The sequence below is a fragment of the Gymnoscopelus microlampas genome, assembly GCF_963454915.1.
Source record: "Gymnoscopelus microlampas genome assembly, chromosome: 3".
Taxonomy (NCBI): domain Eukaryota; kingdom Metazoa; phylum Chordata; class Actinopteri; order Myctophiformes; family Myctophidae; genus Gymnoscopelus; species Gymnoscopelus microlampas.
The window spans coordinates 3,341,151-3,354,833 of NC_139940.1; the positions used below are offsets into that span (position 1 = coordinate 3,341,151).

The following is a 13,683-nucleotide window of genomic DNA, read 5'->3' on the forward strand; positions in this document are numbered from 1 at the left end:
GACTCTTCCCAGCTGGAAGCGTTTGAAAACATGGAATGCTTTATGAGAGCAAAAGCTAAAGAGCTGGGGATACCCCGTGATCGTATCCATGTTCTTGAGGTCGATCAGTCATCAGTGGACCCCACTGACTGTATGAAAAATATTTAAACAGTGGTATCGACAGATCAATGCTCTTAGATTCTGCTTTAACCTCAGTTAGATAAATGATAAAAGTGGCAACATGTCTGTATTAGTATGACCACAAACATGTGTGAGAATGTGTGTTTAAATGTTAAGAGTAGAAAATAACTGTACAATGCTCAATTGAGAAAGCTGCTATTTAACAGGTCCGGATATAACTAGACAATAAGTTTTATTTTGAATAAGGAATAGAATGGAGTAATCTAGTTAAAACATAATTTGGATAATACGTTATAAAGGAGGGATGAGCCATAACAAATTGTTTGAACACTCGCTTCATCGAATTACATTATCTGGCAAAACGTGATCGAAAACGTGATAGAATAGCATAAAATCGGGGCTACATCCATTGCGCTCATCTCAAACCCTGGTTGACGGTCATAACCTTAGAACGTTTTGCAACTAATGAAATTCATGGATACCCTTTTGTTTTGAAGTGTTTATATTGAGGCAGATATCGGATTAAAATATGGACATATGGCATATTTTAATGTGTAATTGCTGAATTCATTGATGTATTTGACTAAAAACTGTCAATATTAATATAAATTGTTAAAAGATTTAGCAAATCAAATACAAGTATGATAGTACAAAATAATGTTAGTAGCTGTCTCTCTCTCTCTCTGTTCTCTAGAAAGCCTGGGTCAGAGGGACGGTACAAATGAAGACCTAAGTTGAAATTAATGATGCCCGATTAATACAAATACTAGGATATGAATTGATAAAATAAACGGGATTGTGATCATAATAATAATGATAAATAGATATGTTGTAGGTCAAAAGCCATTTTTTCCCAAACTGGCTGTTTTTAAACTATGAAACCAGACAGCCTGAAAAAAGTGAACCTGTGTCCACCAGGAAGTACAAGTTGAGAGGCTCAGTAACCAATAGCAGCCAATCAAGTGCCGTTCTGTCCGTGCATCAGACGGGAGAGGTTCGTCTTTAGCCAAGAATCCGTCTGAAGAATGTGGCTGTAAAGTATCAAGCCCGTCACTCACACAGAGTGGGTGACAGCATGGGTGGGGAGGAAAAGGCCCAAACGATAAGGAGGGAGGGGGGTAGGAGGGTGGGGAAACGACTGCACAGAGAATGCAGGTCTTCCTGTCACTTGAGGACAATGTTGTATCATGTGAACTTGGTCCTAAATAGATTCCCGACTCTGGCCAAACGCGCAACCCTGTACAGCCAGTGGATACTACTAACCGCTGCCTTAAGCCGGCCTGCACACAAGAAAGGGACACAGACAGGCATAGATTCACAGGCAGCATACAGCCCATACTAATTTTCTTTTGATACATTTTTGTTATTTTAGTTTGCCTGTAGACCGGTAGTCCAGTTTGGCGAGTTTCCTGAGAGAACTGTTCTTGTTTGTTTATTTGAGAGGATGCTGGTCCACATGGATCGGATTTTGTATCTTCTCATTTTGTTCATTTTGGCCGGCGTCTACAGGCTTATTCATTTCATGAGTTATATTTGAGTTTTATGGAAGCTAAAGAGCAGAACAAAGGAAGACGCATGAACACATCAGAGTCATGAAGTACGTGTTTGGTACAACTGCTCTGGAAAATGACCCCTCATCGTCTAAAAAGGGCTGAGTAAAACACGATCAACTAGAAAAAAGTGCTCCTCGGAGCGCCAGGTCAGGTAGGTTATTGTGGCCTCTTGTTGGCGCTATAATAGGCCAATGTGAAAAGGGTGCCATTTGTTCTTAGGCCTTGCACGGCAATCGGACTGCATTCATGATTTGAGGCATTTTGTTCAAAAAATGTGTTTTGCTAAATTAGACCTGCTGGTGGCGCTATAACAGGCAAATGTTAAAAGGGTAGCATTTGTTCCTCAACATAGTGTGAATGTGCATGCAAAGTTTGACCGCAATCGGACGCTGCGTTCATGCTTGACAGCATTTTGTTCAAAACGGGCCACTACTGCAAACTTTAGATGTGAATCTTAGCCAATCGGAATGGAATATGAAAAATTAAACCAATCCGTCTTGATCACATGACTATAGAGATCATGTGAACCGATTCACCCAATCTACTATGAATCCAAAGGAATTACATCCAAATGTCCTCATTCTATGGGGTGGAATTGTACAATCTCTACAACCCTGTTCACTGGGGTTGCACAAATTACTCCCAAAACCCCCGATTTGCGTGAAATTTGGATAGAATCGGAAAGAATAATGTAAAGAATTATGTTTCAGATAAGTCGGCCACCTGGTGGCGCTATAAAAGGCAGATGTGAAAAATGCAGGGCAAAGATTTTTCCTTGACCTCTAGGGAGTGTGCATACAAAGTTTTACACAGATTGGTGCAGTTATAGGTAAAAACATGAATGGGCTGTTATAGCGCCACCATGAGGCTCATTAGAAAAATCTCAAGTGGCATTTCTTCCTCGGCATAGTGGGAATGTGCATGCACATATTCACGGAAATTGTACGCTGTCTTCATAATTTGAGGCATTTTGTTCAAAATGAAGGAATATGATTAAGGATTACTGTGATTATGGTAAGCTCACATTTCATATTACACACACACACAATACAGTAAGAACTCCTGTAAGTTATTAAAAGTAAAAAAAAATGTTTTTTTTTTTAGAAAGTGTTTTTTTTTTTTTTTTTTTTTTTTGGCCAGGGACCACCTGCAATACCTCCGCGGACCACCGGTTGAAAACCCCTGTAGAATGATTATTAAGAGGGTCTTCAGTGCTTACAAACGGCAATGTTAACATAATGGGAGGATTAGGGACATCTGAATTAAGGGGGGGGGGGGGGGGGGGGGGTTCACCATCTGTAATACTGTTTATCTGTCCTGTTTAAAATCCTGATTGATTCTATATCTTAGAACTTCATATATAGGTCTGGGACTTTCATGCAGTATGGTTTTGATAAGAGCATTGTTATTCAATCACTCCAAACCAATTCAAAAAGCAGGACAAAATTAATCGTTCAAAGAAAACAATTTAGTGCAAGATACAGGTAAACATTTCTAAGAGGATGATATCTAAATAACAAAGTCCTACTTGGCATTTGTGAACAAACAGTGTACATAGATCCTAAACAGCAGACATAAATAAATACTATATAAAGCATTATATAGTATTTATCCAAAACCATTAAATGGGATTTTAGCAATAATTTGTGTAACCCCAGTCTCCAATACCATTAAATGGGATTTTGGCAATAATTTGTGTAACCCTGGTCCCCAATACCATTAAATGGGATTTTGGCAATAATTTGTGTAACCCTGGTCCCCAATACCATTAAATGGGAATTTGGCAATAATTTGTGTAACCCTGGTCCCCAATACCATTAAATGGGAATTTGGCAATAATTTGTGTAACCCCGGTCTGAACATGGTGGGCGGGGTGGCCAAGAGAACAGCCAATGGAGAAGCCTTACCATTAAATGGGGTTTTGGGAGTAATTTGTGCAACCCCGGTGAACGGGGTTGTGGAGATTGTACAATTCCACCCCATATGAGGACATTTGGATGTAATTCCATTCCATTGAATGGGGTGATTCATAGTAGATCGGGTGACCGATTTGCTTGAAATTTGGAAAGAATCGGAAGGAGTAATGTAAAGAAATATGTTTTAGATAAGTCGGCCACCTGGTGGCGCTATAAAAGGCAGATGTGAAAAATGCAGGGCAAAGGTTTTTCCTTGACCTCTAGGGAGTGCGCATACAAAGTTTTACACAGATTGGTGCAGTTATAGGTAAAAACATGAATGGGCTGTTATAGCGCCACCATGAGGCTCATTAGAAAAATCTCAAGTGGCATTTCTTCCTCGGCATAGTGGGAATGTGCATGCACATATTCACGGAAATTGTACGCTGTCTTCATAATTTGAGGCATTTTGTTCAAAACGGAGCAGTCCTGCAAACTTTCGAAGCCATTTTTAGCCAATCAGGATGGAATATGAAAAATCTGAAAGACCCTTTAGTTTATTGACTATAGAGATACTGTATACCGATTTGCGTGACGTTTGGACAAAATCTGTAGGAGTACTGTGAAAAAATGTGTTTTGCAAAAAGCGGCCTCCTGGTGGCGCTATAACAGGGCCATGTGAAAAAATTGGGCCAGAGGTTCTGAATTGGCATCCAGGGAGTGTGTGTGCACAGTTTCGCTGCGATCAAGCCAACGGTGCGGGAGATTAGCTGTCCACAGACGGACGGACTGAGGGAGGGAGGGACGGACGGACGGACGGAGTAAAACATACTCTCTCGCCATGCCTTTCGGCCTGGCGGAGACAATAAATGGTTGACAGAGAACTGGCATTTGAAACAACATATGGTATAGGAAAATTATATAGATTTTTTTTGTTAAAAATCTGCGGTTTAAAATGATAAAAAGTATTGAATTGTGTGTTTTTCCACTAATGGCAATATAGGTGTAAGGTGCATGAACACATAGGACATACATACATCAGGAGGGTACACGATAAACTGGTAGAATGTCATGAAATATTAATTTCACTGATAAAAGTTATGAAAATATTATTATTGTTATTACAATATCATGTGTAACATTGGAGACATGGAGTACCACATTTTTTATAAATGTAAATAAGTATGTACTATACTGTAAAAATAATAATACAAATTAGGTAAATATCTGTGGTAGGGCAAAAGAATAAGCATAATAATAGCATAATAAAAAGAGGCACAAAGAAGTAGGGGATAGCATACTGGAAAAGAGACAAAGAGAAAGTAGTTAAAATTATAAATATTATACAAAGTCTAAGTATAAAGCTAAGACAGGATTTAAGTGTTAGAGTAACTTGTGAAGTGAAAGATAAAAAGTGTGAATAAGGATGAATGAAATGTGTCTTGTTGCCGTAGAAATCACTTAACAGTTTTATAGGGACAGTTCTACAAAAGACATCCCAAGGCGGAAAGGACCTTCAATCTCTCATATCAGATCAAAAGAGGACGTTTTGACAAGGAGGGATGAATGAAGACATTCAAGAAATTCAAGATTGGGAGAATGTGAACAAGGAGGGACAATAGAGCGTCGCAGTTCCCGCCCACTTCCAGTTGCCGGAAGTAAATACTCAATGCATTTTTCCCATTGACTTTTCCGAAAATATTTATATAAATTAATTTAAGCCTAGAATCAAGCTATCCAGGATTCTGGTGAATCATGACCATAAAACGTTTGATTCTGTGAAAAAACTTTTTTGAAAACGACAAAACAAAGGGTATTTATTAAACATAGTATATCATATCATTAAATATAAAATTTAAAAAATCACAGAAAAAAGGGTTTTATGGTCATGATTCACCAGAATCCTGGATGGCTTGATTCTAGGCTTAAATTCATTGATATAAATATTTTTGGAAAAGTCAATGGGAAAAATGCATTGAGTATTTACTTCCGGCACCCGGATTCTGCGCAACTGCGATGCTCTATAAAGACGGTCAGAAAAACGTTTCGGAAAGAAAAACACTTTCCCCTGCAACACAACATTTTCTGCCCATACACTACGCAGGTCCCGACATTTGAGTTCACATTACAAAGGCCCAAACAAAGAAAATAAAATGCTCAATTCTGAACTGTCAAACAGACAGGAAGACAAAATGAAATCAAAGTTACAGTTGTATTGTTTTACAGTGATTACCCAAGTATTGTAAAAAGTTAAAAAACATATTAATGCTTAAGCTCCGCAAAATGTTACCGAGTGATTAAAGTAAAGCTTGCATGTATTGAGTGACATATGAACCAACTCTGTAATAAGATAGCACTGTTTAAGCTGTTGGTAAAAACATCGGAAAAGACTGTAGAAAGAATAAAGAATAACACGATGTAAACAGGTGAACAAGCTCTGGTAAAATTAAGTGGAAAAAAACAAAGCATAAAGTTCAAATGATTTTGAAAACGTGGTCAATTTAATAAAGAGATAATATAATTCTTAATGCAAAGATTAATGTATGAAAATGTAAGACTCTATTAGCTGTATGAACAAAGAGCTTTTCCACCTGTAAAAGTTTAAAAATAAAGTATATTATGTAACCATGTTTCAAAAAGCTTTTGCTGCTAAACCATGAGAATGGAGCACAAGAGACAATGTGAAATATTGACCCATACTTGCTTATGCTAAAACATGTATAAATCCGAGGTAAAAGGACGAATGCCCTTTTAAGGAGGGTATGTTATGGATTGTTAATAATCTACATGATTTATCTGAATAGTGTAGTATAGTAAGCTACAACTATATACACTTGATAGTAGCAAGGTCAGACAGACAAATTTGTCTGCCTCTTAGATACATGTTGTGTGTACCAGTGACTCTGCAAAGTCTAATAAAAACATGTCATGCCCCAGTCAGCAGATAATAATAATAATAATAATAAACTTTATTTGTATAGCACCTTTCATGACATGAAATGCAGCTCAAAGTGCTTTACAGAGCAAGAATACAATTACAGTTATAACCAATTTAACAAAAAAGCAAGAAAAAAAAGAAAAGCAAAAGCATAAAACAACATTAAAATACAGTGAGGACATGGGTAACAACACACCAACCAATGAATCAGCTAAAAGCAAGTGTGAAGAAATAGGTCTTGAGTTGTGCTTTAAAGCTATCGACAGAGGCTGCCTGTCTTAGGTGTAATGGGAGTTTATTCCACGCTGTCGGTCCATAGAGACACACGGGCGGAAACGGAAGGCCTACAAATTCACGCCCACTTTTGAGACAGTGCCGCTACTCGGGGTCCGTTAGAAGGATGAACTGCAGCTCTCAATGCATTCCCTATGAGAGGACATGAGAGTTAGCCTACTTTTCAAATATTCCTACATTAACTGGAGACGATATTGATTTAAATAAAAATATGTTTCCAAATGTATGGAGTGTCTTTGTCAACATATCTTCTTGTTTTCTCAATAGATGGAGTGTTTCACATTTAATTTGCCAGTCGGATGGGTTACCCATAATGTTAACAGAGTGGAGAGGAGCTGACAGACAGATAACCTGTCGCTCTTCCGTGACGTGTCTGTCGTTAATCATTACAAGCGGCGCCGGTTTTGAATAGACGATTCTCCGTGTATGTGGTGAATGATGTGAACATGGCTTGTTATATGAATTCTCTACCTGCCGCGGAGCTCCGACGGTACAAAGAGAAATTACAACTAGTAGGTTTAGCGTGTTGTCCTTACGACTTGCCTAAAAGTAGCTGGGGAAATGACCCAACTAAATGGCCAGACGTGACATATCCCGACATCGTCAATTATCTAGTGGATTCTCCAGGTTTGTATTAATAGCCTATTGGAAGACTGCCATAGATAAAATATAAAGCGCTCACCTTGCCACGGATGTTCACTCACCATTCGGAACATGTGTGCACTGTATTGGTCCGTATTTCTCAACGAATAAGTGTTTTAATCCAGTCTGTGCCTGAACCCCGTTCAATTTCCTCTTATGCATTGAGTGTAATACCAGCTTTCACCTGATGCGCTCCGCCAGTACACTCATTACGGAATACAGGGAACTTCCGACACAGACGGGATTAAAACACATATTTATTGAGAAATACTGATTAATGCAGTGCACACAGGTTCCGAATGGTGAGTGAACATCCGCGGCTACAAGGTTGGAACTTTATATTTTGCATTTGTCCATGTGCGGAGAAGTACAGGCTTTAGAGGAGGATTTTCAGTGACTATAACGACATTGCGATCAATACTGTCATGTGATGAATGTATTTTAGAAAAAAGATACATACTAGGCACTGTGCGTGTATATTCACATATCATGCCTAGGAATTCATCTATTTTATTGCAGTTTTCATACAATGTATTTATTTCAATTTAGGGAGCTGCATCAATAGGAATAATATAATAAATGACTGATTGCAGTGTAATCCTATGTAATCCTGTGCTCCTCAGGTGATTGTGTCTGACTTCTTGATATTGTAAATCTAAACTGCCATAAATCCAGTTGTAGTGTTTCCTTTAACATTTGAATACTTTTTCCACTTGTGGAGTTCCCAAACTTCTTCTGAATGGTTTCAGGGGTCTATACAACCCACACAATGAAGAACCATCGATCCCTGGATGCTCATATCTTCTTCACAAGTGGATGGGTGCAGCCAATACTTCATTTGGAACCAGAGGGATTGAATCACATCATTCTTAAGGCCAAGGTTAAGCCTTCCTGGAAGGTAACCGAGGCATATCATAATGCCTGGGTTTCTGTCAGCATGGATGGGAGCATAATTGTTGCTCATTGCATCACAGCATGACGCGTTGTCAGCTTGTAGATCGGCTATTTTCAGTGAATGTTCTCCCCGGATGGTGGCTAAAGACGTGGCTAGCCTGCGGACTGAGACCGGCTAATTTGCATATCCTCGTGAATATAAATTAGCCATGCGGTCTTCTGCGGACGGACAATGGGGGTATTTTGTTATACTTTATTGGAGTATTTTCAGTACTTTTACTTCTACTCCACTACATCTCAGAGGCAAATATTATACTTTTACTCCACTACAATTATTTGAAAACTTTAGTTAAAATGACAAGTTACTTTATAGATTTGGATTATTATTATAGAACACACATTAACCACTTCAGCAGTAGTAGATGAATGGAGCAGTAAAGGAGAAAGGTGCCAGTCTGTGTTACTCAGTTCACACCATACACTGTTATTACACTGGGATGAATGCGTGACGTATTATAATGCGACAGAAAAAAATCAAGATCTCCGATGCTAGCGGTTTTGATACACTGATGGAGTATATTATAGTATATTGTGGGTAGTATATCGAGATGACAGATATGGGACATTAAAAAGGACAAATTAAACAAATGGGACAGTTTATTAGAACACAAAAAAAATCGCTACAGCTTCAGTAGTTAACCAGTGAAATGACGGTATTTTACAATGCCTCTCATAGAGATTGCATTGAGAGCTGCAGTTCATTGTTCTAACGGACCCCGAGTAGCGGCACTGTCTCAAAAGTGGGCGTGAATTTGTAGGCCTTCCGTTTCCGCCCGTGTGTCTCTATAGAAGCAGAATGCTGCTTCACCGTATTTTTTACAAGTCATTGTAGGCACCTCGAGCAGGTCAGCACTTGAAGACCTGAGGGGCCGGTTTGGAACATATCTCTCTAGGCAGTCATAGAGGTAGGAAGGTGCCAGACCATTTAGAGCTTTATAAACTATTAAAATAATTTTAAAATCAATCCTAAAAACAACCGGGAGCCAGTGTAGTGAAGCTAGAACTGGAGTGATATGTTCTCTCATCCTAGTTTTAGTTAAAATTCTGGCTGAGACTTGAATGGGTCAAACCTCTCAAATGTTTTCCCTCTTCTCTGTTAAGCAATAAGAGGTGTATTCATGTATCATGTGATTGCCTGTATAAATACAGCTGAATCATATCAGATCCTTAGCATTGTAATTGCCTTTGCATGGCTGACTATTTGAATAAACTGATATGTAATTATAACTTGTCTTAGTCTGTTGTAACTTTGATTCATAAAAGTGACATTAAAGTTAATAGTCTGATAGAATAGAATATGTCTTTAATATAACAAGTCAAAATAAATGTATATTAAATGTCATGCTGTTTAATTTGGTGGAAAAAAGGATAAATAAGTGTTCATAAAGAGATGTGAATCAATATAGTAAATGTGTCATCGTACCCATGTGTACTGAACTTCTGACCCAAAGACAAAATCATTTCATTTTGTAAGATTGAATTCTGCAAACTGAACATCAGCAGGGCGACCACATGATATTGCTGTAAACAAAAGGTATGAGTGAGAGCAGGCGAAGACAATAAAGCGTTATTAAGGTCTTTTTGTATCTAAACTGGAGTACGTGGCCATAAGTAGCCTCCAGGTGCTCTCCAGTTACTTGCATGTTGTTTTGTACGTGTATCGCTGGACACTGTTTGGCTGGAGGGAAAGAATTACATAAAAGGGACATGACTGGCATGACCAATGAAAACCTAATGAGATGACATTTAACCTCTACATATCATCTCCACAATGCATAGCTACTTTGATGAGGCCAGCCCCCCCCCCCCCCATCATGTGGGGACCCCCTAGGGGTTGAGAACCACTGGTGTAGGAGATTGGCGGAACTAAGTACTTTTTTTTGGGATGTAAATAATTAAATGTGTCACAGATCAGTTCCCGACCCTGTAAACTTTGGGAGACGATTATAGCCAATTGGAATTGAATATAAACATTTGGACTGGATCATGTTGATCACATGACTCCAGAGAGTATGCACACTGATTGGTGGGAGTTTTGGACAAAATCTGTAGGAGTAGTGGCAAAACGTATGTTTTTAAGAAAATGCAAAAAGGATTGTAGGCAGAAATGGGCGTGGCCTAATATGGGGAGTTGCGACCTGGTCCAGTTAATCCAGGGAACACACAAGCCCCCAGAACCCAGAGGTTGCATTGAAGCGCATTGGACATGCTGGCCATTCATAGGTACTGCAGCTTCAAACGGCCTGGGCCACTGTCACGAACGAGCAAAAACGGTTTCGACCAATGGGCTCGACTCACGAGTTTGCGCACGGGGTTGCGCATGGAGGTGACGCAAAACGCGTCACCTCCGTGACGGAAACCGTGTCACCTCCGTGACGGAAACCGTGTCACAGAAGCGAAAAATAGGCCTCGCCCGTCACATTTCACAACCCGGAACAAGGGGTGATTTAGGACCATGCACTGGTCCCCAAAGACTCGGAATCCTCTCCCGTCAGGTGAAACTCTGCATACTCCGCATCACCAGGATGACCACATGACTTTGCTGCAAACAAAAAGTATCTCTTCAGCAGTGGTGGAAAAAGTAGTCCATTTTTTTTACTTATCCCATTTAGACCTGAGGCCCATTCTAAAAACACCTTCTAAATCCTGACCTAAGTTTTCTGAAAAACTTCAAAAAATGATGTTGCTATACTGTACATCGCGACACATTGTGAGCTTGTAGATCGGCTATTTTCAAATGGCGAAATGTATGCAGAGCTGAAGTGGTTAATGTAGGTTTTGTAATAACAATCAAAATCTACAAATTAACTAGTAACTAAAGTTTTCAAATAAATGTAGTAGACTAGTAGACTAGAAATACTCAAGTAAAGTACAGATACCTCAACATTGTACTTAAAGGGTTAGTTCAGAATTTTGGACTTAAAGCTGTAGGAAATACCATGAAGGTATTAATTGATTGCCCAAGTCCCGTGGTCAAAGTTCTGGTCCGGTTCTGATGAATATGAAGTAGTTCAGTTAAAAATAAATAAATAAAAAAAACTAGGAAACTAGTATAAATTAAACTATAATAAAGGGTTAGGAGACACTTATGATGAACACAACCACGGAATTTGCCAATAATGCCAACAGATTTAGATATTTTTTTACAGACATGGCTAATGTGGCTTTTCCAGCTTAGTCTTTCATGGATAATTACTCCAAGGAAAGTTGTTGATGAAACCTGAGTGATTGGGTTATTTCCTATAGACAGAAAGGTGTTAGATTTACAATATCTTTTATTTTTTTTGTGTAAATATAATAAAATTATTATTTTTTATATTGAGAGATATTTGTTTAATTTGAACCATTTTGAAATGTTTTCTAAATCGTGATTAGCTTTTGCCATAAGAACAGAAAAATCAGGATGTGAAATAAATACATTTGTATCATCTGCAAAAAGTACAGGAAACAAGGAGGACAAAGCTGAAGCCAAGTCATTGATATAAATAAGGAATAAGAGTGGGCCTAGTATAGATCCCTGTGGGACCCCACATGTTAAAGTGGCACTATCTGATGACCTTCCATTAATGATAACAAATTGTTGTCGGTTATGAATATAATTGTAAAACCATGTATGAGTGATTCCAGCAAATCCATAATGTAACAGCTTTTGAAGTAAGATGTCATAATTAACAGTGTCGAATGCTTAGGATAAGTCAAGAAAAATTCCCAAAGCATATTCATTATTATTGAATGCAGTATGAATTTTATCAACCAATTGAAGCATGGCCATTTCTGTAGAATGTTTTTTCCTAAATCCATAGTGTTCATACAGAATGTTACACTCCTGCAGGGGAGGCATGCGATAATCCGACAGACCTTTTCTCCGACTATGTGGCATCCGCGTGCGGTTAGGGTTAGGGTGCGGGTTTGGTTCGGGTTTAGTATTGAAACGTCGGAGCGCTGCGCTGTCGGAGGAATGCGCTGTCGGACTAACGTACTGCACCCCTCCTGCAGATGTTCCATCATTCTGTTATAGACCAACTTCTCCAGAATCTTAGAGAAACATGGGAGAACAGAAATAGGGCGGTAGTTGCTAATTTTGCTAAATACACTACGGTCTCCAGATTTGTAAACAGGAACTACTTTAGCAATTTTAAGGTCATTGGGTATTATTCCAGTTTCTAATGATTTGGTGAAGATGTGGGTTAAAGGCTTAATAATTGAATGACAAGTTTTGATGATTAGGTTAGACCTGACCTCATCATGACCAGCAGCTGAATCTTTCAGACACATAATTATATCTATGATTTCCTTCTCAGTAGGAGGCTTGAAGGTCTGCACAGAAGGATGGCAATCTGTCAGAGACTCAGATGGAGACCCGGCCATAGGACTTATCTTCTCTGATAGAACTGAACCAATATTGACAAAATAATTGTTAAAAGCACATGCAATGTCAGATGGATCAGAGTAAACTCTATTTTCATCGATAAATTGGGATGGAAGAGTGGCTGAAGCCTTTTTCCTATTTAGAAGCTGGTTGATGACTCCCCAGGTGGTTTTGATGTTATTTGAAGCCTCATTGAACTTGTCTGAAAAGTACTTTTTCTTAGCAATTCTAATAAGATGATTGTATTTATTACGATATTTCTTATAATTTGCTATATTAATTGGGGTTGGATTACCGATATATTTCTTATACAACCTATTCTTAGCTTTCAAAGATTTATTGAGATCTGGTGTAAACCAGGGTTTTCTGAATGCACTGATCTTATTTGCTTGCTTACTAACAAGAGGAAAGCACCTGTTGAATACAGAGTTAAAGGACTTTAAAAATGACTGATATGCTTGTTCAGCATCATCATGAGTGTATACATCATCCCAGAGGATGTCATCAATCAGCTCCTCAAACCGGTCAATGTTTCTTTTGTTAAACACTCTAAACCTTATAACTTTGTCAGTCTCCTGATGGTTAGCTGAGGTTATTGATGTGAAGTGAAATACAGGATAATGATCAGATATATCAGAGTGAAAGACACCAGATTCCATACATTATTGAGAGAGTTGGTAAATATGTTGTCAATAAGGGTTGCAGATGAGGCGGCAGTCACTCGAGTGAAGAGGACTCTCTGTTAAATAGATTGATGTTATAGTCACCCAAGAGGAAACATACTTTACCTTCTCGGTTAATTTTGTCCAAGACACAAGCGAGACTAGCATTGAAATGTTCAATGTTTGAGTCTGGGGGCCTGTAAATGCAACCTATGACAACACATTTACCATTAAAAATGTCACAAGAGGGTATTTC

At 38.6% G+C, this 13,683-nt stretch overlaps 1 protein-coding gene across 1 annotated transcript in view; it reads right to left on the bottom strand.

Moving 5' to 3' along the window:
• LOC311039176 (serine protease 27-like) overlaps positions 1-13,683 on the bottom strand; it is a gene marked incomplete at both ends in the record, with an annotated part of 43,331 nt that overhangs the window by 15,909 nt on the left and 13,739 nt on the right. Inside the window, 2 exons of the mRNA XM_084048844.1 lie at positions 12,377-12,431; positions 12,636-12,713. Of these exons, the coding sequence (XP_083904970.1) occupies positions 12,377-12,431; positions 12,636-12,713 (133 nt within the window). The remainder of the gene's footprint in view (positions 1-12,376; positions 12,432-12,635; positions 12,714-13,683) is intronic.